Source organism: Miniopterus natalensis, chromosome 15, assembly GCF_054644295.1.
Source record: "Miniopterus natalensis isolate mMinNat1 chromosome 15, mMinNat1.hap1, whole genome shotgun sequence".
NCBI classification, from domain to species: Eukaryota; Metazoa; Chordata; class Mammalia; order Chiroptera; family Miniopteridae; genus Miniopterus; species Miniopterus natalensis.
In genome coordinates this window covers 8502967-8523118 of record NC_142095.1, presented here as the reverse complement: position 1 = coordinate 8523118, position 20152 = coordinate 8502967, and the positions used below count along the sequence as shown (strand labels likewise).

Sequence of the window (20152 nt, the reverse complement as noted above, 5' to 3'; positions counted from 1 at the left end):
CCTGCACCATGTCATTGGGTGGTGAGAGCCAAGAGCCGTGGGTTCTCAAACTCAGCTGTACTTTGCAATCCCCTGAGAAACATACCAACACACTGATGTCTGGGCCCCATCCCTGAAATCCTAAGTTCTTTGGTCTGGGGTGTGGGCTGGGCACAACACTTTTAAAACTCTCCGTGTGATTCTGGTGTGCAGTGAAGCTTGAGGACCACTGCCCTACACTTCTCTGCCATGGAATCCTGGTGCATGGATGATGCTTACTCAACTGAGCCACACCGGTGGGCTTGGACATTTTTAAACATATACAAAAATAGAAGAGTGTAATAATCTCCCATGTATTCATCTCCCAGCTTCAGGGTTTATGAGCTCTTGGCCAAACTTACTGCATCTACATTCCTCCATCTCTTCCAGCCAATCCCCACCACACCCCTCTAGATTATTTTGAAGAAAACCAAGATATCATATCATTGCATTTATGATAGCTAACTCTGTGCTCTTTGCCACTATAAACAGTGAAATCCTATTTTTCTGGCTGGTTTTCATTTACATTTACATTTCCTTTATTATGAATGAGATTTAACATGTTGTCATTTGTGTGTTGGTCTCTGTGAGCTTTCTCTTCATATCCTTTTGACATTATTCTGGGGTGGAGCAGCAGCCGAACTCCTTGGCCTTCGGTAGAAAGTGGGGAGCCGGCAGGGAGGGAAGCAAAAAGCAGAGAGCGAAGACGGGGTGTGTCTTAGAAGAGGAGCCTGAAAGGTGGCAGTGGAAGCCCCTTAATGGGAGGTAACAGGGGCAACCTTCCCTCCCCCAGGTCTTGTTTCTCCCAAAGAGCTTCGGAGAGGTACAGCAGACCTTCATCATCACGTGTGACAACTGCCAGATAAAGGAACTAGTGATCTCAGGTGGGCTTGTGTGTGCATCCAGGGGAGGGGGCGGTGTGGGTCCCGGGCTCCAGAAGCTGCTGTAGTGGCATTGGCATCAGGGGACACTTTGAGGGGATGCTACAGCCTCTATGCACCAGGGTCTAGTTTGGGGCCTCTTGCTCTGGTCAGACCTTGGAGATCCAAGCCAGTGAGGCCTTCCGGACAGTCCCAAAGAGCCTTCTAGCAAGAGACAAATGGAAACCTGGGGTGAAATCTTCCATCGTTCATTTTGAAACTCACCTTGATCTCCTTTTGGGGAATTGCCAGTGACTCTTACACAACCAGGTGCACCTCTAGTTTCCTGTAGGGTTAGAGGGGCATCCTGCTGAATTTCCTCCAGATGTCTTCCTTCCTTCCTTCCTTCCTTCCTTCCTTCCTTCCTTCCTTCCTTCCTTCCTTCCTTCCTTCCTTCCTTCCTTCCTTCCTCCCTCCCTCCCTCCCTCCCTCCCTCCCTCCCTCCCTCCCTCCCTCCCTCCCATCATCTATCCTTCCTTCCTTCTAGCCAACCTTCCTCCTTTTCCTTTCTTCTTTCCTTCCATCTGTCTGTCCATTATCTGTTCGTCCATCATCTGTTTTCTATCCATCCTTCCGTCCATCCATCCATCCATCCATCCAGTTTCACTCAGAAAGCATTGAGTGCCCTCTGTGTGCCAGGTTATCGGAATCACCTCCTTTTGGTCTGTGAAGATGTGGGGACATGCATCTGTGTGTTAATGGCCCCCAGTTCTCCTCCTGTGTATGATTCCTGGGGTCCTGACCAGGTTGCATGTGGATGATAGCATGGGTCTTGTGACAGCTGTTGGCCAGAGAGTCCTGACTCCAGCTCTAGCGAAACCTCTCTACCCTATTTTGTCAGGAATCGGACAGCTGGTTGCTTTGGAGCTGGTCTATATTTCTGGTGAGAAAAGTCAGCCAGAGCCTGGAGAGCTCACAGACTTAACAGCCCAGCACTTCATACGCTTTGAGCCTGAAAACCTCCAGTCCACCGCTAGGAAACAGCTGATTATTAGAAATGCTACGTGAGTGAGCCCTCTATAGCCCCCAACACACACCCCTTCTCCTTCCTCACCTGGCCCTGGGTTCCCAGCGAGGCAGCAGGTTCCTTCCGGGGGCCAGGGAGTAGTCGGGACACAGAATGGAAGCATCCGGATTTGCTTTCCATCATGGTAGCCACTAGACACATGTGGCTGTTTCAATGGAAATCAATTAACATGAGATAAAATTCAAAACTCACTTCCTCAGTGGCACCAGCCACATTTTAAGAGCTCACAGCCACACATGTAGCTAGTGGCCACCATACCGGGCAGCGCAGATCTAGAAGATTCCCACGGCCGCAGGAAGTTACGCTGGACAGCACTGCTCATCCTGGACCATCCTTGGCCGGGAACAGTGCTCCGGAGAGTTCTGCCCTGCCCAGGAGGGGAAGCCGTCACGTCCCAAGGTCAGACAGACTGGCCCGTGGATTCAGTTCTCACTGCCATTTACCTCCTGACCATTCTGGGTGCTCTGCCGTTGCACCAGGACAGACCTCAGGGAACCTCCCAGCCAGGCTGCCCAGGTGACCCCAGCCAGGCCTTACATGGGCTTCTGTCACCCAACTGCCGTCCTCCCCTGACAGCTGCCGTCAGAGTGCAAGTGATGTCCTGCTCCTCCACTACCATGGAGTTGTCCCCCCTCCTGTTGGCAGCTAGGGGCACCTGTCTTTCTGGCCTGAGTGGTCCTGGGAGGCCATAGCTGGAGAGGTGGAGGGCAGGGCAGAGACTGATGTGGCGACTCCCATGTGGTAGGAGACACTGCAGAACACTTCCCGGAGATCTGGAGGCATCCAGAGCCCTGCATTTTAATGGTTGGAGCATGACTCCATGTGTTAGCCATTTCCCGAGTCACTGTGGCCCTAACCTTCAGCTGCTGTGGGTGGGGAGAGGGGGCTCTCTTAGGGGGTCTACAACTTGGACGCACGTGATATCCCTTCCCCGGGCTCCTCCATGGGAAGGGTCTGAAGGCTGACCTGGCCTCTTCCTGTTCTTAGGTCCTTTCCTGGCCCCTCCCAGAACAGCACCAGGCCAGGTGGGGGAGGTGGGGGGGGGACGACCTTGTTCTGATGGAACTGGGACGTGAGCTTGGATCTACTGTCAATGTCACCCTCACAGGCATGTGGAGCTGGCCTTCCACTGGCAGATCGTGAAGCCCAACTTGCAGCCCCTGATGCCCGGAGATACCTACAGCCTGGACAGCCTCAAGTGCTACCCCGACAGCGAGACGGCCTTCTTCATCACACCCGAGAGGAGCGTGCTCACCCCCCACGCGGACCACGAGTTCATCCTGAGCTTTTCTCCTCACGAGGTTAGGATGGTGCCGTCTTGGTGGCCACACATGATCAGGTCACGGTATTTTCACCCTCTGGACATGCTCTTTGGTGACATCGAAGCCTCAGTGGGGCCTGACTGATCCCCAGCAGCCTGTGGGGTGACACTCAGCTAAGAGCTGGCAGGAAGATGTGCGGTGTAAGGACGATGCCACTCATTTTGCCTGGTCCTGATCCCGCACACGCCTAGCCTACAGCAAGACCCTCAGTCCATTCCTCACTCTGGGTTCTCCTGTATCTCTGCTACATCAAGGACATTCTCATCCTTGCCCAGCCCCTAGCACCCCCAGAGAGAGTGGGGAGCAGGTTCCTGAGGGTGAGGGTAACAGCTCTTGGGTGAGAGGGGCATGAGCGCCGGGTGTGAAGGCTGGTGCTCGGGGACCCCGTTGGTGGGACTAGCAGGTGGGCCTCTCAACCCAGCATCCAGCCTCTGCACTGTCTGTCCTGGGGGGTGCTGGGACACATTGAGGGCAATGTTGGGGTCTGCAGAACCTTTTCTTCCTGTCCCCCAGGCTCAGCCGAGGGAGGCATGCCACACGTCCTGGCAGCCACCCCTCTCTCCCTACATGGTGGGAAATGTAGCAGGGAAGCAGCACTCTTCAGAAGCCTTTCTGGGGTTGAGACCCCAGCCTTTCTTGGGCAGCCTGGCTGGAAGGCAGGTTGCTTTCAGGGCTCTGTTTGTCTTTCAGCCAAAGGATTTTCACAGTGTTCTCCAGATGGTGATAGAGGAAGTACCAGAGCTCTCGAGGTGAGCAGGGACGGGGCCCCGGATGGAGGGTGGGTAGTGGGGCCTGCCTTCCCCATGGGGATGCGAGGGAAGGCAGCGGGAAGGGGTGAAGGAGCCACCTGACTCCCAGGAGGTGTTGACCTGTGGGAGCATGTTTGCCTTGCTCTGGCACCTAGGCCTGGTGTGGGCTCAGCATGCAGGGAACGGAGCCTGCTGTGCCCCAGGCTCACTGTTGTTACCACCAGGCAGCCAGGCTGGTGGCCCCTGGGTGGTGGTGACTAATAAGGGAAGGTTTTGCCCCATGGTTGGCATTGCTACCAGCTCCTCCCTAAGCAACTGTCGCAGGGGTCTGCAGTCAGCATCCTGTAGAGATCCCAGGCTGGGTGCTACACTGTGGTCCCCAGAGGCAGCAGGGGAGGTGCCCTTGTCCCAGACCTTAGGCTGAGCCGCTGTCACAGCCACGAGCACTCATCACTGTTTCAGGGCATGGACTGGCATGTCTGACTTTAGGGGGCTTGGGTACTGCGGGTAGGCCATTGTTTTCTTTTCACAAGGCCACAGACATGGGACAGAAGTGAGAGCCGTGCAGGGCCGTGCTGCGGGCTGTGCCGGCTCCCAGCTCACGTTGGGTCTGTGCTCAGTTCAGAACCGGAAGGCGCCTCGTACAGTGCGGATGATGTGATCGTCCTGGAGATCGAGGTGAAGGGCTCAGTGGAACCTTTCCAGGTTCTCTTGGAACCATATGCTCTCATCATCCCGGGGGAGAACTACATTGGCATAAGTGTGAAGAAGGACTTTAAGGTAGGTCCCCGTCTCCCCAGCCTGGGCCAGGATGGTGCTGAACTGGGCACAGGTGTAAGGAGAACTTAGCTGGAGGGGCGGAGGGTGGCCGCCTCATAGAGGATGTGTCCCAGGGCCCCTGAACCAGCTTGGTTTGCACAGATGCTGGGCTGGGCGGGTCTGTCATTTCCAAACCACAGGGTTGTGGAACCCATTCCTGTGTTCGTGGAGATTTGGCAAGATCTGGCACCCTCAAACCCTGCAGTGTGGTGTTGGGGCTGTCGGGTGGCCAGGGATTAGCTGGGAGGGTGTCGAGAGGACCTTTGGTGCGCCCACAGTCCCATAGTCCTTCCTTGGGTACAGATTGGATGGTTGGGGTGTGTCTTTCAGATGTGGAACAGCAGCAAGTCCCGCATTAGATACACGTGGGGGAAGATCAGCGACTGCCACATCATTGAAGTGGAGCCCTGCACAGGGACCATCGGTACTGCGGGAGGGGTCTCGACCTGCCCGGGGCTGGTGGGGACGGGAGACCTCAGAGTGATTAGCTCCAGCTATATCCCGGCACACATGGGCAAGAAGTCAGCGAAGGTCAGACATCCAGGCCCAGCCACGAAGGGAACCCACCCCTGCTTCCTTTCTCTATCTCTGCTCCCCCGACCCCCCAGAGTCCAGTGAGGTGGAGGATTTTGAGTTGAAGTTCACCGGGGGTGTCCCCGGCCCAACAAGCCAGGACCTGCTGTGTGAGATCAGATTCTCACCCTCGCCAGTGGTCCTGCACATCGAGGCGACATTCAAGGTGCTGCTGGGGGACTGGGCAGTTTGGTGGGCCAGGCGGGTGGCAGGGGTAGGGCACGGAGCCCACGCCCGGGTGGCTCAGTGATAGGCCTCTGGGTGTCTCAGGGGCCTACCCTCGTCATCAGCGACTCAGCCCTTCAGTTTGGTTTGCTGCGCCTGGGGCAGAAAGCCACAAACTCCATCCAGATCCAGAACACCAGCCCGCTCCCAGCCACGTGGCACATGAAGGAGAGCTCGGTCTGCCTGGAAGAAAGGCAAGACGGTGTAAGTCAGGAGCTGCCGCTCTCCGGTGCACCCCTCCCCGCAGGAGCCGATTTACCGGCGTCATGTTTGAACTGTGAATCTTGGGCTAGGCGTTCAGAGGGTTGAGGCTGGGTGAGGAGAAGCCTGCCTGGTGACTTCTGCTTGGCAGTGTCCCCAGTTCTCCCCATCTCCAAGGCAGTCAAATCCTTTCTACAGCAGAACTTAACTCCGAACTGGATTTTCCTGTTATTTTCACAACCCTGTGATGCAGACATAGGACATGGGTGTCTCCCTCTGTCACAGCAGCCTGAGTCAGGCAGAAAAGAGGCAGTTGAGCTGGGCAGGAAGCTTCCAAGGCCTCCAGGGAGGGACTGGCTGGGTGGGCACACCCCAAGGTTCCCAACTTCGCAGGGATTGTGCCTGCAGTTTGAGTACCTGCCACCAGGTGGGGCTTGGGCCTGGGCCCCTCGCCCAAACCAAAGGCTCCAAAAAGAAAATCGAAGATTCATTTCCACTCAAATAGCACTTTTCTTTTTACTATAAAATAAGAAAGTACTACAGGTGGCTAAGTATTATCAACATCACATCTAAACTGTGGCATCACATTTGAATATGTGATGTGCAATCCAGAAGAAAACCAAGTCACAATGCCTCAGTTGCTCCCAGCAGCAGTTAGTTGTAAATCACCGAAGGGCCACCCCTGCTCTTCACACTTGGTGGCCTTCGATCCCTGGGAGCTGCCTTAGGTTGTCACTGCACCTGTGAGCCTCTGGCCAGGTCCCTTTGGTGAAACATCTCCCTCTGGCAGCTTCCTGCCAAGGCCCCTGTCTTGCTTGCCCACTTCCCCTCTGGGGCATAACACTGCACACTTTCCCTTCCACATTCAGAAGCCCAGGAAAGACAGTCGCAGCCAGACATGCATCGTAGCTGCTAATGTTCCCTTTCTCCAGGACTTTTCCTCTCCACTCTCCGAAAGTCATTCTCCTTTACCTGATGCCTCACTTCTCTCGGTGGGCACCCTGAAACTTAGAAGTTATGACATTTACAGTGAATCACAACGCCATTGCCAAATGTCCTGTTACACAGGCTTGGGGTGAGCACTTCCCCTCCTGGGGGCTCCCTGGTCTCCCTGCTTGGACTGTGAAGCCACAGGAGCTTGGTACTGGGACTGGGGGTATCAGTATCCTGAGACAGGAACTCTTTCCTCTATGAAACCTTACACAGAAGCCCAGGGTCTAGAATAAATTATGGCTTCTCGGGCCACTCAGAAACCCCCTTTTTACGCCCCCCTGCCCCACCCTGCCTCTCCCCACTTTTGAGGAATCCCTAGGATTTCCCAGAGCACAGCTGGAAACTTCCTGGCCGCGTCCAATCTCCTTGTCTGATAGAGGAGACGGAGAGGGGCAGGGTCTCACAGCCAGTGGGTGGTGGAATCATATGGGATCCCAGCTCTCTAATTCCCAGTCTGTGTTTTGCTCCCACTGCGATGAGTACATTTTATAATTGAAATAATGGCCAACGTGGAGTATAAATTGCATGGTGACCTCCTCCTTTACATGGAGACTCGGTTTTTGTCCTCTGAGTCCTGAGACTCTAGCCCGGCTGTGCTCCCCCACCTGCTTGCCTCCCTCTGTTTCCTACATGGCTCTTTGAAGAGCTGGGGACAGCTTGGGAGTGACCCTGGTTGGGCATGGCCAGCCCCATGTCCTGCAATTCCAAGCGTCCTCACTCCTTACCTTTCTGGAATGACCTCCCAACCAGGTGTCTCCTTTCGACATTGAGCCCTCCAGTGGCGAGATTCCCCCTCTGGGGGAGTGCAGAGTGAACGTCACCTTGGAGGCTCTGCGGGGCCAGTGTCTGCAGACCGTCCTGGTGCTGGAGGTGGTCAGCGGGCCCTGGAGGTAAGGGGGAAGGGGAGAGCCCTTGCAACACACTTTCTGCATATTCCCAGTATAGTTACATATATTATATATAATTTCAGAATTTACAGGTGTGAATACATGTTTATTCTATAAAATTTGGAAATTACAGAAAATACTCATTAAAGTAAAATACGCGCATGCCCCGTGACCCAGTATCCGCCCTTCTAGATTAACTGAGGAACTTAGCGTGTGCAGCAGCAGCTGTGGGCACGTATGGGGATTCTCAGAGCCGGACTGTTCAAAATGGTGAAGAACCGGAAACAACATTCAACAGAACAGACACAAAATAGTTGTGGCTTATTTATTTATTTTCATTTTTTATATAAAGTTTTATCGATTTCAGAGAGAGGAAGGGAGAGGGAGAGAGAGAGAGAAACATCAATGATGAGAGAGTCACTGATCGGCTGCCTCTTGCACGCCCCCGACTGGGAATCGAGCCTGCAGCCCGGGCATGTGCCCTGACCGGGAATCGAACCCCCATCACCTGGATCCTAGGTCAGCGGGCAGTTGTGGCATATTTAGATGAGTGAATACCACTATTCTGGGGGGAGCACACTGAAGGTTTCAAAGGTTATTAGTGAGATTCCCTCCCTCGCTTCCAGAAAATTCCTTAAATATGTAAAAGTAGAATCGTATCATGAGCCCCCATGTTCCCCTCACCCCCCTGCATAATTATCAGATGGCCGCATTCTCATCCAGTTCTCCCCACCCCCTCCCCGCTTATTTTGAAGCATAATGTTCATTTTCTTAAGCTGGCTGGTGGAAATGTTCTGTAATAAGCTGAGTAGTAGTGATACACAGGAGTTCTTTAAACCGAATGTATTTACACTGTGTGTTTTATAGTCATTTCTGTGTGTATTTTGTATTTCATTATGAAAACATTTAAATGTGCACTTTAAATCTTTATGGATACTCTCAACTCACCCTCCAAATACCCTGTGCCACTTTATACTTCCACTCCCAGGGTGAGGCTGTGCATTGCCCCACGCTCTCGCAGCGACACGTATTACCTCACTTCTTATACTTTGACCATCTGATGGGGGAATAAGTGCCACCAGTGTCTCGTTCCAATGTGCTTTTCCCCAAATGCTAGTCCGGGCCTGAGAGTGGGTCTTTTCCTCACGGGTCCTGCATGCACTTCACGGGCCTTGACTCTGAGGGAAGAGGCCTTGTATTAAGTCTTTGCTCATTTCCTTTCCTTTTCCGTCTCTGTTCTTTCTGCCTAAAGGAACTTGTGTTCATCAGGGTGTTTACAGGTGAGACACGGGTTCAACCAGGTTAGGCAAAAAGGGGAGCCACTGGCTCATGCAGCTGGCCTTCCCTGCCCTGCTGATGGCAGGGGCTCCGGCCTTTTCTCCTGCGTCTCTCTCTTTCCCACCAGCTTTGGCTCTGCCCCACCCCAGCCTCCCCCCCCCTTCAGCTGCTCTCGGGTGGGCCTTCCCCTCCCCTGCTGGACAGGGGCCGGTGGTCGCTCTGCCCCGAGGAACAGCCCGGGAAAGAGGAAACTGGCTTTCCCAGGGGCGGGCCTGATTGGTTCCCTTTGGGTCGCGTGCCCACCCCGGTGACTTGGAGAGGGTCTGTCTCCAGAAGAGGCGGGCGGGAAGACTGTCTTCGCTTCTTGTTGAGGAGATGGCCTCGGCCTCGCAGCTCACTAACTCAGTCTTTGGTAGATGCCCTTCTTTTCACAACCACGTTCTCAAATTTCAAGCTTTTTTGTTCTTGGATGTTTTGGGGGAGGGGTTTGGGGGATAGTAATCTGTTATTATCTTACGGATGCAGCAGCTTCTCAAATTTCCCCAAGGAAACGAATTTTCTAACTTTTGTCCCCTCGGGTTTTGGTTTGGCGCCCTCCTTCACAGTTTGGTTTTTCTTGGTGTCTGGTCGTCCTTGGCTGCCATTCCTGTTTCTGAGTGGGAGAGGGAGCTGACTTGCCTGAGGAGCTGGTGGTGTAAGTCCCCTCTGAGGAAGGGGGTGCAGGGCGGACAGCACTCCTCAGAGGGGGACGTGTGCGAACCCTCAGAGCACACCGCCGCCTGCAACAGGAAGGGTCGTGGGGGACACAGCCCAAGCCCAGCGGCGGGGAACCCACGCTGGCAGCCGCACAGACCACCCCACTCATTCATTCGTAAACAGGGATGAAGACTAGGATCTGTCTGGCTGCTTTCCCTCCGTGATAGTTGAGGCCCGATGTCAGTCACTGCAGGATCTGCCCTGCGGCTCTCCAGCCCCACACCCACGTTCTTCTGGGGGATAGATCCTGCGGCAGCCCCGTCTCCGTGTGTCGTGTGAGCTCAGGGGCTGGGGCCCTGAACTGGCTGCGCTGATCACCCACAGTCCTTTCCCACATTGCTGCCCTGCGATGCCTCTCGTTCCCTTGTTAAGGAGCCCCTCGGGTCCTCTTCTGGGGGCCTTAAGGAGCAGTTTTGCTCTCCTCTGTTTTGTTATTGATCTGATCACATCCTTCTTTTATTTATTTATTTCCCATTGGAACAGCATCGGCGGTGCATATCCCTCCACCAACAGCGCGCTGTTGTGATTACGGTGCATATTTAGCAAGTCTTAACGTCTAGTAGAGTGATTTTCCACTTTGTTGCTTTTTTTAAATTGTTTTAGTCATTCTGTGTCTTTGTCTTTTCATATAAATTTAATAATTGGCTTGTATATATCTACAAAATCCTTGCTGGGAGTTTGACAAGAATTGTGATAAACCTATAGATCGGTCTGGGGAGAACTGACACCTTTGCTATGTTGACTCTTCCAATCCATGGACACGGAATATCCCTCCATTTATTAAGTCTACTTTGATTTCTTTCATCAATGTTTTGTTGTTTTCAGCACACAAGTCCTGTACATGTTTTATTAGATTTATACCTTAGTTATTCCATTTCTGGAGCAATTTTAAATGCTATTGTATTTTTAATTTCTGTTTCCACATATTCATAGTTATCATGTAAAAGTGTGATTGATTTTTGTATGTTGATGTTGTAGGCTGTAACTTTGCTGCCTCATTAGTTCTAGGAATTTTTAAAAAATAGATTCCTTGGGATTTTCTACATAGACAATCATGTCTTCTGCATATAGGGATAGTTCTATTTCTTTTTTTCTGATCAGTATGCCTTTTATTTCCTCATGTTCCAGCTACCTCCCTGTGTATGCAGAGATACAGGAGCCCTACGTGTACCTTCAGAGCAGCCAGGTTGTGGTCAGCAACCTCTACCTGGGCGTGCCTACGAAGGCAACCATCACACTCATCAATGGCACGCTCCTGCCCACCCGGTTCCACTGGGGCAAGGTGAGTGAGCCCACACTGTCGGCACCAGGTCTGCAGCCCTCGGCACCAGAGGCCTGTGGGGAGGGAGACATTGCCCCTCAGGTACCGCAGAACAGATGCTCAGCCTCCCTTCCACAGCCTGTCCTTGCCCCACAGTGCCCAGAGAAGCTGGGCCCCTCGAAGGAGCAGCACATCTGGTCTGGCTTTTCCTTGGCCTGCCCTCAGGGAATTCCGGTTCCCTGCCTGAGCAGGAGTCTCTGGTGTAAACAGCTAGACTGCCCAGCCCGTGACTGGTCCACGCGGCTCTTGGGAGCCCAGATGAGGCACTGTCCATGGGGCTGTCTAGAGCCTGCTCTGCCTGCCATGGGAGATGGGGCTATATTCCTGTGCATCAGAGGCAGCTGCCCTCTGCTCCCCATCACGCTGGTCCTCCCAGGGCTGCTATTTTAGTCCAGGCAACCCTTGACAGATGTGAGGTCCCTCTAGGGTAGGGAAAGGGACCAGGGGTTTATCTCCATCCAGAAGCACCCAGCCCTACTGGTCCTGCTGTGGCCCCCAGTCTGCCACATCCAGCAGAGCTGCAGTCCTGCTGAGCATTCTGGGTGGACCTCTGGCCCATCCTGGGAGTTCCCATGTGACAACAGGCCCACCCTTGTATCTGCCAGCTCCTAGGGCACCAAGCAAGCTTCTGCAAAGCAAAAGTCTCCCCCAGACGGGGCACACTGGGCCCCAGTGAGGAGTTCCATCTCAGCCTGGAACTGACCGCTCATACCCAGGTGAGTAGGGATGGGAAGGGCCGAGGGGGACCGGGAAGACACCTGGTGACTGTCTGCACCTGTGCTAGCAGGGAGGTCAGTCTCAGACCGCACGCCTGGTCTTTGGGAGTGGGGAAGAGATTTCTGGTATTTAGGTCTTGGGTCCTCATTCCCATTAGGCCTGTTCTTTAGGGTCACAAGGTCAGAAAGCCTGCATCAGGCCTGAAATGGAATTGCCCTGAAATCCGATGGCCACATCTGGCCTTTGGCACCAACTTTAGCCCTCCCCAGGCCGTGCTCTGTGGCCACAGGCGGGCCATCTTTCCAATTTGCCCAGAGACCCAGAGCAGGGCTGTGCTCGTGGCAGACTCTGTGCCGGCTGCGGCTGGGAGGCTGACTGGCAGCCAAGTTCCTCCTGAGAAGGACACAGCTTCTCCATGGTATGGCCCATAGGAAAGCCATCCAGGTGGCATATGAAGAAGAAACCTCTTCCTTCAGAGACTTGCAGACCCAGGTCCCAGTTCCTCACTGGCAAACATGGGGACAGTGGGCTTTCTTACACAGCCGAGACTGAGCTCTAGGTCGACAGACAGGTGGGCCCAGGCCTGGCACGGAGCAGGAAGGGTTTGGTTTCTATGCTAGCAGCTTCATCAGAATAAACGTATTGCTTCTGCAGAGTTTCCACTTTGAGGGTCTTCTTTCCTGTGTGCATGTCCAGATACTTGGAGCAGACACAGCCGGAGCCCAGAGAGAGGGCCAGGCCTCCTGGGGGCAGGGTGGGGGCCAACAGGCTGGGCCTGGGGATGGTGGCTCACTGAGGGACTGGGGAGCCCCCCCACAGAGATGGGCCTGAACAGAATCAAGGCCTTCGTGTTGAGCACCCCCCACAGCAGCCACTTGTGCTGAGGGAGACCTTCTGAGCCCAGCCCTGGTACTCACCTGTGCTAATGCACCCCCAATGGGCTTTCCTCCAGGAAGAGCTGACCGATCTGGCCCTCCCTTGCACTGTGTCAGGCATGAAGGAGCCACTGGTTCTGGGCATTTCTGGGAAACCCCAGGGACTGCAAGTGGACATTGCCATCTCTATGGAGGGCTCCAATAGAAGGTGAGCCCAGGACTGGGGCCAGGGCCTGAGTGCTGAGGCAACTATATGAAGGACCAGAATTACCCCATGGTACCAGCCTCCTCCCAGCTGATTCCTACAGCCAGATCCCTCTACCCCATCCTTGCCCTCTCTGTGATCTTTTGCCCCCACACTTGGAGGCATGGTGCCCAGGCAGATAGGTGATGGCAGGGGAGAGGGCTGTGAGTACCTTGGGCTTTCCCACATGAGGCCCAGCAACTGAGAGATAAGCCAGTCTGCCCCTGGCCAGGGAGAGGTGGTGGTGCTTGAGGCCTCTCTTGGCATCTCAGGTTGACAAGAAGGGGTGTCCATGGGGTGGCAGCTTGACGAGGTGGGAGTCTGAGGATGAAGCCGGGATGCTAGACAGCTCCCGTACCCCCACCCACAGTGGCTCCTGGGGCAGGGTCAAGGGTGATATGTAACCTGGTGCCCACGGGCAAGGGACAGTGTTCCCAGCACAGAGCCATGGCCGGGCCAGAAGGAGGAGCTCCGCCTGGACTTCGGCTCGGCAGTGCCCCTGAGGACCTGCGTGCATCACCAGCTCATCCTCACCAACCGCTCCCCGATCCAGACCTCTTTCACCCTCAAGTTCGAGTACTTTGGGAGCCCTCAAAACAGCCTGAGCCAAAAACTCAGCCCGTAAGTCTGGTTTCTCTCAGGCCCAGTCCCCGGGAAGGATGTATTTTCACAGGTAGCCATGGGGAAACACGGAGAGGAAATGGTGCTTGCTGCCCAGCTCCCAGAGCCTGAGAGGGCCTGTGGGAGAGGCTGGGCCTGTGGGCCCTTCTCCTCAGCCTGGCCTGCTGAGTGGAGGGCTTCTGACTCAGGCCAGAGGATGAGGGAGAAGTTACTGGAGTTGGAGGGAACTGTGTGGGCAGAGATGTGGCTGTGAGGCATTCCGCAAGCTGTAACTTGAGATCAGCCACGGGGAAAGTATTTACACCACAGAAATTGGCAATTTACCAGCACAGCACTGCAAGCACCTCACTGCCAAATCGCCTAAGGCAGGGGAGCCCACCTTTAAAACCACTGCCACAGGTGGTGGGGAGCCACTAACAGTTTCCAAGCCATTAACTCTCCCACTCCAGAAAATTAGTGTGCACTCGATGCTGGACAGGTGTCAGCTGGAAAGACTGGAAACTGGGACCTGTTGCAGAAAAGTGGGCAAGAGTTGGCGAGTCTGGGCTGGGTTCACACCCAGGGGTCACCAAGGCACAGAAACTGGGAGTAGGGGGTCTCTACCCCAGAGCCTTACTGAGTTTCTTGGGAGGCAACCCCTGGGGCCAGTGGGTGGCTTTGGGTGGTAGGGGTGAACCAGGAGCAAAGAGGTAAAGAAGAGACCTGGTCAGTGCTCCCCTGGGAGGAGTGGGCAGGGCCGCCTTCCTCCCCTGGGCACCTGGTAAGATGCTGTTTCCAGAGGAGGTGGCTCAGGTCTGAGAAAAGGTCTAGATGGCTTGATGCTATTTCTTTGTCCCATCTGGTAAAGCCCTGACGTGTCACCTGCCCTGCTGAAGACGGATCGAATTCGCCAGCAGTTGGCCAAGCGAGAGCACCTGAGTAAGAGCCCCAGGACAGGCACTGAGCCTGGCCTAGCCAGAGCAGGATTTTCCATGGCTCCTGAGGATGTGGAGCCCAGCCATCTCAGTGTCCTTTCCTGCATGGTCCCTGAGATGGCTGTGGTCCCCCACCTTACAGAGTCCCTCTTTTGAATGGGACCATCCCCTTGTTAGGGCATAAAGATTGTACACAGGACCTGGATTAGATTTGGAGTGGTTGGCAGCTCAGGAGGGAGGGCTCCCACTGAGGACTGGGCCCCGGACTCTGGGATCCCAGAAGGAGGGTCTGTTTTGCGAGGCTGTGGGGTGGTTTGTCTGGGACAGTGTTTTGACACCTGAGGGTTTGACCTCATTGTCCCCCACCCTGGGGTCCTGAATCCCCTTTCCTGGTCCTCTCCCAGAATTTATGGAAAACATGTTGTCTCACGGAAAAGGAGCTGCCTTCTTCCCCCACGTTTCACAGGGCACACTGGGTGCCCACCAGCAGCTCCGCATCGACATCACGGGCTGTGCGAACATGTGGGGCGAGTACCGGGACAGCCTCATCTGCACGGTAAGATCTTGCAGGCGGGTCGTGGCCTGGGGTTCAGGGAACCTGACCCTGGCCCTCACCTCCAGACTCTCTCTTCTCCAACACCCGGCCCTTAGATTCTCAAATCTCACCAAGCTGTGGAGACCCTGGGCTGGCCTGACAAGGAAAGGCCTTGCACTGAAGGGAATGGGGAGCCAGGGAAGGTGGTGGCATCCGGTGACAAGTGACAAAGGATCGGTGTGTGTTTGCAGGTGGGAGACCTGCCGCCCTTAGTCATCCCGGTGCACATGGTGGTGGTGGGCTGCCCCATCAGCTCTCTGAGGACCAACTACACCATGGACCAGTTCCAGAAGGAGCCTGTCGTCAGGTGCCCCACCCCTGCCTCATTCTCTGCTCCCTTGAAATCTTCTGGCCTCCCGCCTGGTCTGTTCTCTTCTTGCCCTTCAACTGGCCTGGGGCCACTTGAAGCCACTCAGCAAGGAAGCCCCAGGATGGGTTGCCCTGGAGGGGAGAGGCCTCAGGGCACCTGGCTGCTATCTGCACGTCTCAGTCTGCTTTTGGGACAGAAGTAGTGAGTAGTCAGTGTGGCCTAAGGTCAGTGCTAGACCCAGGGCCCCTCATACCGCCTGAAGGGGGATCTGTCGTCAGTGTGGTTGCAGGGAGGGGAAGGAGGAGGGGTGTTTTGGGGCAGTGAGCAGCCCTGGGTCACAGTTCACCAGGTACCACATGGAGAAGGCCTCCAGCCTGGGTCTTGGGGCACCCAGGATGAAGACAGACCACTGTGGGGCCTTCTCCCTGCCTGAGCCCCAACACCAGCCCTCCTGTGTGCTGGCTGTGGCTTTGCTGAGCCTTGTCGCCTGCCTCTAGGTTCAGCACCCAGGTCTCTGGAGGAGATACAGTCACCCGCATCCTTCGCCTGCATAACTACAGCCCCTGTGGTGAGACGCTCACGAGATAAATTGGGGTTCTTGCTATAGCTTGTGCCATGTGCTGGGCCAGGCTAGAAGGGAAGCTGGGGCTAGGAGAAGCTGGCGGCCCCTGACCAGGACCCAGGAGTCCAGGCGTCTGTGGTTAGCAAGGGAGGCCCCCAAGGGCCACGGTGGGGAGTGACCAAGCCAGCTGGGGTTGTCAGAGAGAGCCACTTATATCCTTGAGGACAGGACTTGGCCTTGCTCAGCCCTGGGTCTCCCAGTGTCCCTGGGACCACAGCTGCCCCGCTCTTGCTTTTTGCACAGGGACAGGCAGTGGCAGGGGGTAACTTTTCTTACCCTTTAGCCAGCAGTACCTGGGATACCTGCCAGGTTCTGTGCAAGGAGACGGGACAGCTAGGCCTCTGCTGAGTGGCGTGTGCCCCGATGGGCAGGACAGACACGACTGTGGGCTGCCAACACGCTGAGTGCATCGAGTGTGTACAGGGGAAGGCCAGAGTGCTGGGGACTGGACTGAGGGTTGAGGCTCCCCTGTGGAGGGCTGTTCAGGCTGAGTCCAGGAGGAAGGGCGAGCCACGTGGGTCTGGGGGAGCGAGCCCATGGAGATGAAGAGCGCCCGGGCCACAGGAAGCGCTGTGCCAGCTCAGAGCCCGTCAGAGCTTCGGGAGAGGATCTAAGGCATCCCAAGCCTGGGCTACCCCAGACCAGCTGAACCAGTCTCCAGGGGTGGGGCCTGGGCACCCGGCTCCTAAGCTGCTCTGGTGATTTTTCTGCTCTCAGCTGGGAGAGAGAACTGCCACTCCACGTGATCCTGCTGCTTTTTGTCTACTCGATCGGTGCAGTTTGGAAAGGGTGCGTGTATAGAAGTAAACTCCTCTGATCGCATCTTTATCAAGTTCTACTGGCGCTTCCAGTAGTTGGTTTTTTATTTTTATGTTTTTAGCTGCTCTATTTTTAGATGCTTTTGAGAAATGAATCTTCACAAATGATGCGTTTTATCACCCCATAATGTTCCTCGTCACACCTTCAGTGCTTAAACCCACCTCGCCCTACAGTAACATTGCTGCGCCTGGTCACGGGGTCGCCTGACCGTTGGTTGGCCTGGTATCTCTTCGCCCATCCCTCTGTTTTCACCCTTGTGACTGTGACCTGTGTTTCTTTGTAAACAACGGAGAGCTGAGATTTCAAGAAACTCAATCTGACATTCTGTATCTTTTTTTTTTCTCCTATATCTTTTAAGAGGGAAGGTCATTCAGTCTATATATTTCTTCCTTCTTATTTTACTTATTTTACTGCTTTCTTCATTCTGCTTCTTGTGACTTTATTCCGTTTTCCCTTCGTTTCACTGGGAATTTCTCTTCTACTTTCCTTTCCTTTAATGGTTACCTTCCCTTCCTTGGGGCTCATCAGCATGTGTACATTTCTCTGTCTTTACTTGAAACTGAGGTTGCCCACTGAACTTCAGGGTGTGGGGGTCCTTGGTGGCCTTGCTGCGAGTGATTTGGTGGGTGTAAGAAGCAAGTGCCGGTAAGAACCCTAAGTTACACAAGATCCGGACCTTGGGCCTGTGACCACCAGGTATTCCCCAGGCCCAGCCAGTGAAGCCAGTGTTACCTGGGGTGTGGGTGAGAGCTGAAGAGGGGGAGGCGATGATGGACAGTTTGTCTTATGAGCTTGCTGTGAAAGGGAGAGAGAAGGCGGTCCTGGACAGGCCGCCTGGCAGAGGGAAGCCTGTTCAGGTGAGGGGACCTGATCTTGTATAAGTGCTGTTGGGAAGGTCAGAGATGGGGAGACTGGGCATGGCTGGCCCGTGAACAGGGAGGCAGGGACAGGATTGAAGACCAGGGGAAGGGAGATGGGATTAGTACAGACATGTGGGGGTTGGGACAAGACTTTAGGGTCTTCGTGATTTCGGGGCTTCTGGGAGATGAGGTAGGGCCACCAACTCTCAGGGAGGCAGTGAAGGTGTCAGAGGAGGGCAGGGAAGATGTGGCAGCCATGGTACAGTTGGCTGGGAGAGCTGAGTAGGCAACGGAGTGATGGGCAGAGTGGGAGCACAGTTTAGGTTGGGGACAGATTTATGGGGGTGGCAAGCTCTTTGGGGTGTGGGGGATGTTCTCCAATGGGGCCCAGAGGGTTGGTTCAGTTCATCCAGGGCTAGGATTTGCCAGGCAGGTAGAAGGATGGGGGCAAAGGAGATGTGAGAATCCTGGCAAGATAGAAGTTGATGTGGTGGTCTCCAAAGATTAGCCTGGCTGGGGAAGGGTGTGAATGTAGATGGGGGCTGATGGATGGAGGGGAGCAGGTGGGGGATACAGGAGCTGGAGGGCCCAGAGAGGTCAGCAAATAGGCTGAGGGGAGGCTGTAGGGAGGGAATGGGGTGCCTGGGTTCGTGCATTTGGACATGAAGACCTCGCCCTGTGCCTGAAGGGCTGAGGGTGATAGAGCTGGAGAGTATAAGCCTGTGGATTTTTAAAAAATGAGAATTGCCTGGAAGTGGCAGTAGAGGGGAAGCGAGGCCCCTTCCACACTGAGTATGGGATAAGGGGCAGCCTCCGAGGGGCTGCAGGGAGGTGGGGGCGTGGGGAAGATCTGTCTTCTTCTTACCTCGTCATTGCCCCTGTCCCCCCAGACATCCGCCTGGACTGGGAGACCTACGCTCCGGAAGAAAAGGAGGACCAGCTGCTGGAGCTGCTGGTGTTTTACGGGCCACCTTTCCCACTGCGGAACCAAGACGGAAATGAACTACTGTGGCCTGAGACCCCGGAGAGCAGCAGGTCCTTCTGGTCCCCAAGTCTCTCTCACGAGTCGATGTCCAGCCTTGAAGCTGCCCATTCTGTGAGCAAACTTGGGGGGAGGTCACGGGCTTGCTGCCCAGGTGTGGCTAGTGGGCCTTGAGCCTGTGTGAGCCTCAGTGACACCGTGGTGACAGGAGGAGAGCAGCTCCGGTGCCAATGAGAGGGAAGCACAGATCATCTCAGTTGTCCTGCAGGGGCACGAGGGAGTGCCCTCTGACCACCTGTACCGCATCAGCCCCAAGCAGGTGGTGAGTTGGGGCTGGGCTGGGAGCTGCCTGGAAAAGTCCCCACTGGCCAGTGGCACCAAGCAGTGCTGAGTCTGTGTGCCTGTGCTAGGTGGTCCCTGCAGGGGGCAGCAGCACCATCTCCATCTCCTTCACACCCTTGGTTCTCGGCCCCCACATCCTGCACAAGGTGGAGTGTGTTGGCTACGCCCTGGGCTTCATGAGCTTAGACAATAAGGTGAGCCCTCCCGGCCTGTGGTGGGACCACAGCCACCCCCCTCTCCAGGGTAGCACACTGCCTGCTCAGCCCAGCCACCTGCCAGTGATCGGCTTGGGCTTGGCAGGTGGAAAGGGAGCTTCCAGGGAGGAGGCGGCGTCTGCAGGGCTTTGCCGTGGGACCGCTGAGGCTGGACCTGCACAGCTACGTGAGGCCCGCACAGTGAGTCAGCTAGGCCGCCTGGCCTCCCTTCGTTCCCTGTGAGGAGCACCCTTACCCGGCATTGGTGGGGACCAAACAGGGTTCTGGGAGCAAGACAATGGAATGGGGGGGAGGTGTACCCAGCAGATGAACCCAGGAAAAGGCTGGCCAGGCAGAGTGGGGGTAGCCAGGAGGCCCCCAAGGCCCAGCCTGGCCCCACCATCGATGCCTGTTGCTGGCAGGCTAAGTGTAGAGCTGGACTACGGTGGCGGCATGGAATTCCGGCACCAGGCCAGTGACCTCATCCCTGAGCAGCCCTGTTCTGGGGTGAGTGTGCTGCCCTCCTTGGCCCTGCCCATTTATCTAGACCTCAGATGTCCCTATAGTCCCCTCTGAGGCACAGGTGTTATAGTCTAAGCACCCCTGCCTCCCTCCCCCCCATAATCCCAATCCTACCCCAGAGCCAGGGCTTGAGGAGGGGAGAGATGCATCCCCAGCCTCCCCCACCTCTGTGGCCACCCAGGTGCTGAGTGAGCTGGTGACCACCCACCACCTGAAGCTGACCAACACGACAGACATCCCACATTACTTCCGGCTCCTGGTCTCCTGGCCCTTCTCCGCTTCTCAAGAGGGAGCTAGCTATAGCCGCAGAGCTCCCGGGCCTGGCCAGGAGCAGCCGTGTGAGGAGGGGTCGGCAGCAGCAGGCAAGCAGCTGGTGCTCCACCCACAGGAGAACATGCTGGTCAGTGGAGGGTTCTGGGGTCCTCAGCCTTGATGGGCATGCCCCC

General features: G+C 55.4%; 1 protein-coding gene across 1 annotated transcript in view; it reads left to right on the top strand.

The window, feature by feature from the left end:
• The window catches only part of DLEC1 (DLEC1 cilia and flagella associated protein), a 41603-nt gene that overhangs the window by 18091 nt on the left and 3360 nt on the right, over positions 1-20152 (top strand). The window contains exons 11-33 of the mRNA XM_016196205.2: positions 812-902; positions 1780-1942; positions 3074-3266; positions 3978-4036; positions 4657-4816; positions 5186-5279; positions 5464-5594; positions 5699-5857; positions 7598-7737; positions 10897-11050; positions 11695-11805; positions 12759-12889; positions 13355-13546; positions 14394-14464; positions 14865-15016; positions 15247-15362; positions 15863-15933; positions 18557-18762; positions 18857-18970; positions 19059-19184; positions 19291-19385; positions 19607-19691; positions 19888-20106. Of these exons, the coding sequence (XP_016051691.2) occupies positions 812-902; positions 1780-1942; positions 3074-3266; positions 3978-4036; positions 4657-4816; positions 5186-5279; positions 5464-5594; positions 5699-5857; positions 7598-7737; positions 10897-11050; positions 11695-11805; positions 12759-12889; positions 13355-13546; positions 14394-14464; positions 14865-15016; positions 15247-15362; positions 15863-15933; positions 18557-18762; positions 18857-18970; positions 19059-19184; positions 19291-19385; positions 19607-19691; positions 19888-20106 (3033 nt within the window). The remainder of the gene's footprint in view (positions 1-811; positions 903-1779; positions 1943-3073; positions 3267-3977; positions 4037-4656; positions 4817-5185; positions 5280-5463; positions 5595-5698; positions 5858-7597; positions 7738-10896; positions 11051-11694; positions 11806-12758; positions 12890-13354; positions 13547-14393; positions 14465-14864; positions 15017-15246; positions 15363-15862; positions 15934-18556; positions 18763-18856; positions 18971-19058; positions 19185-19290; positions 19386-19606; positions 19692-19887; positions 20107-20152) is intronic.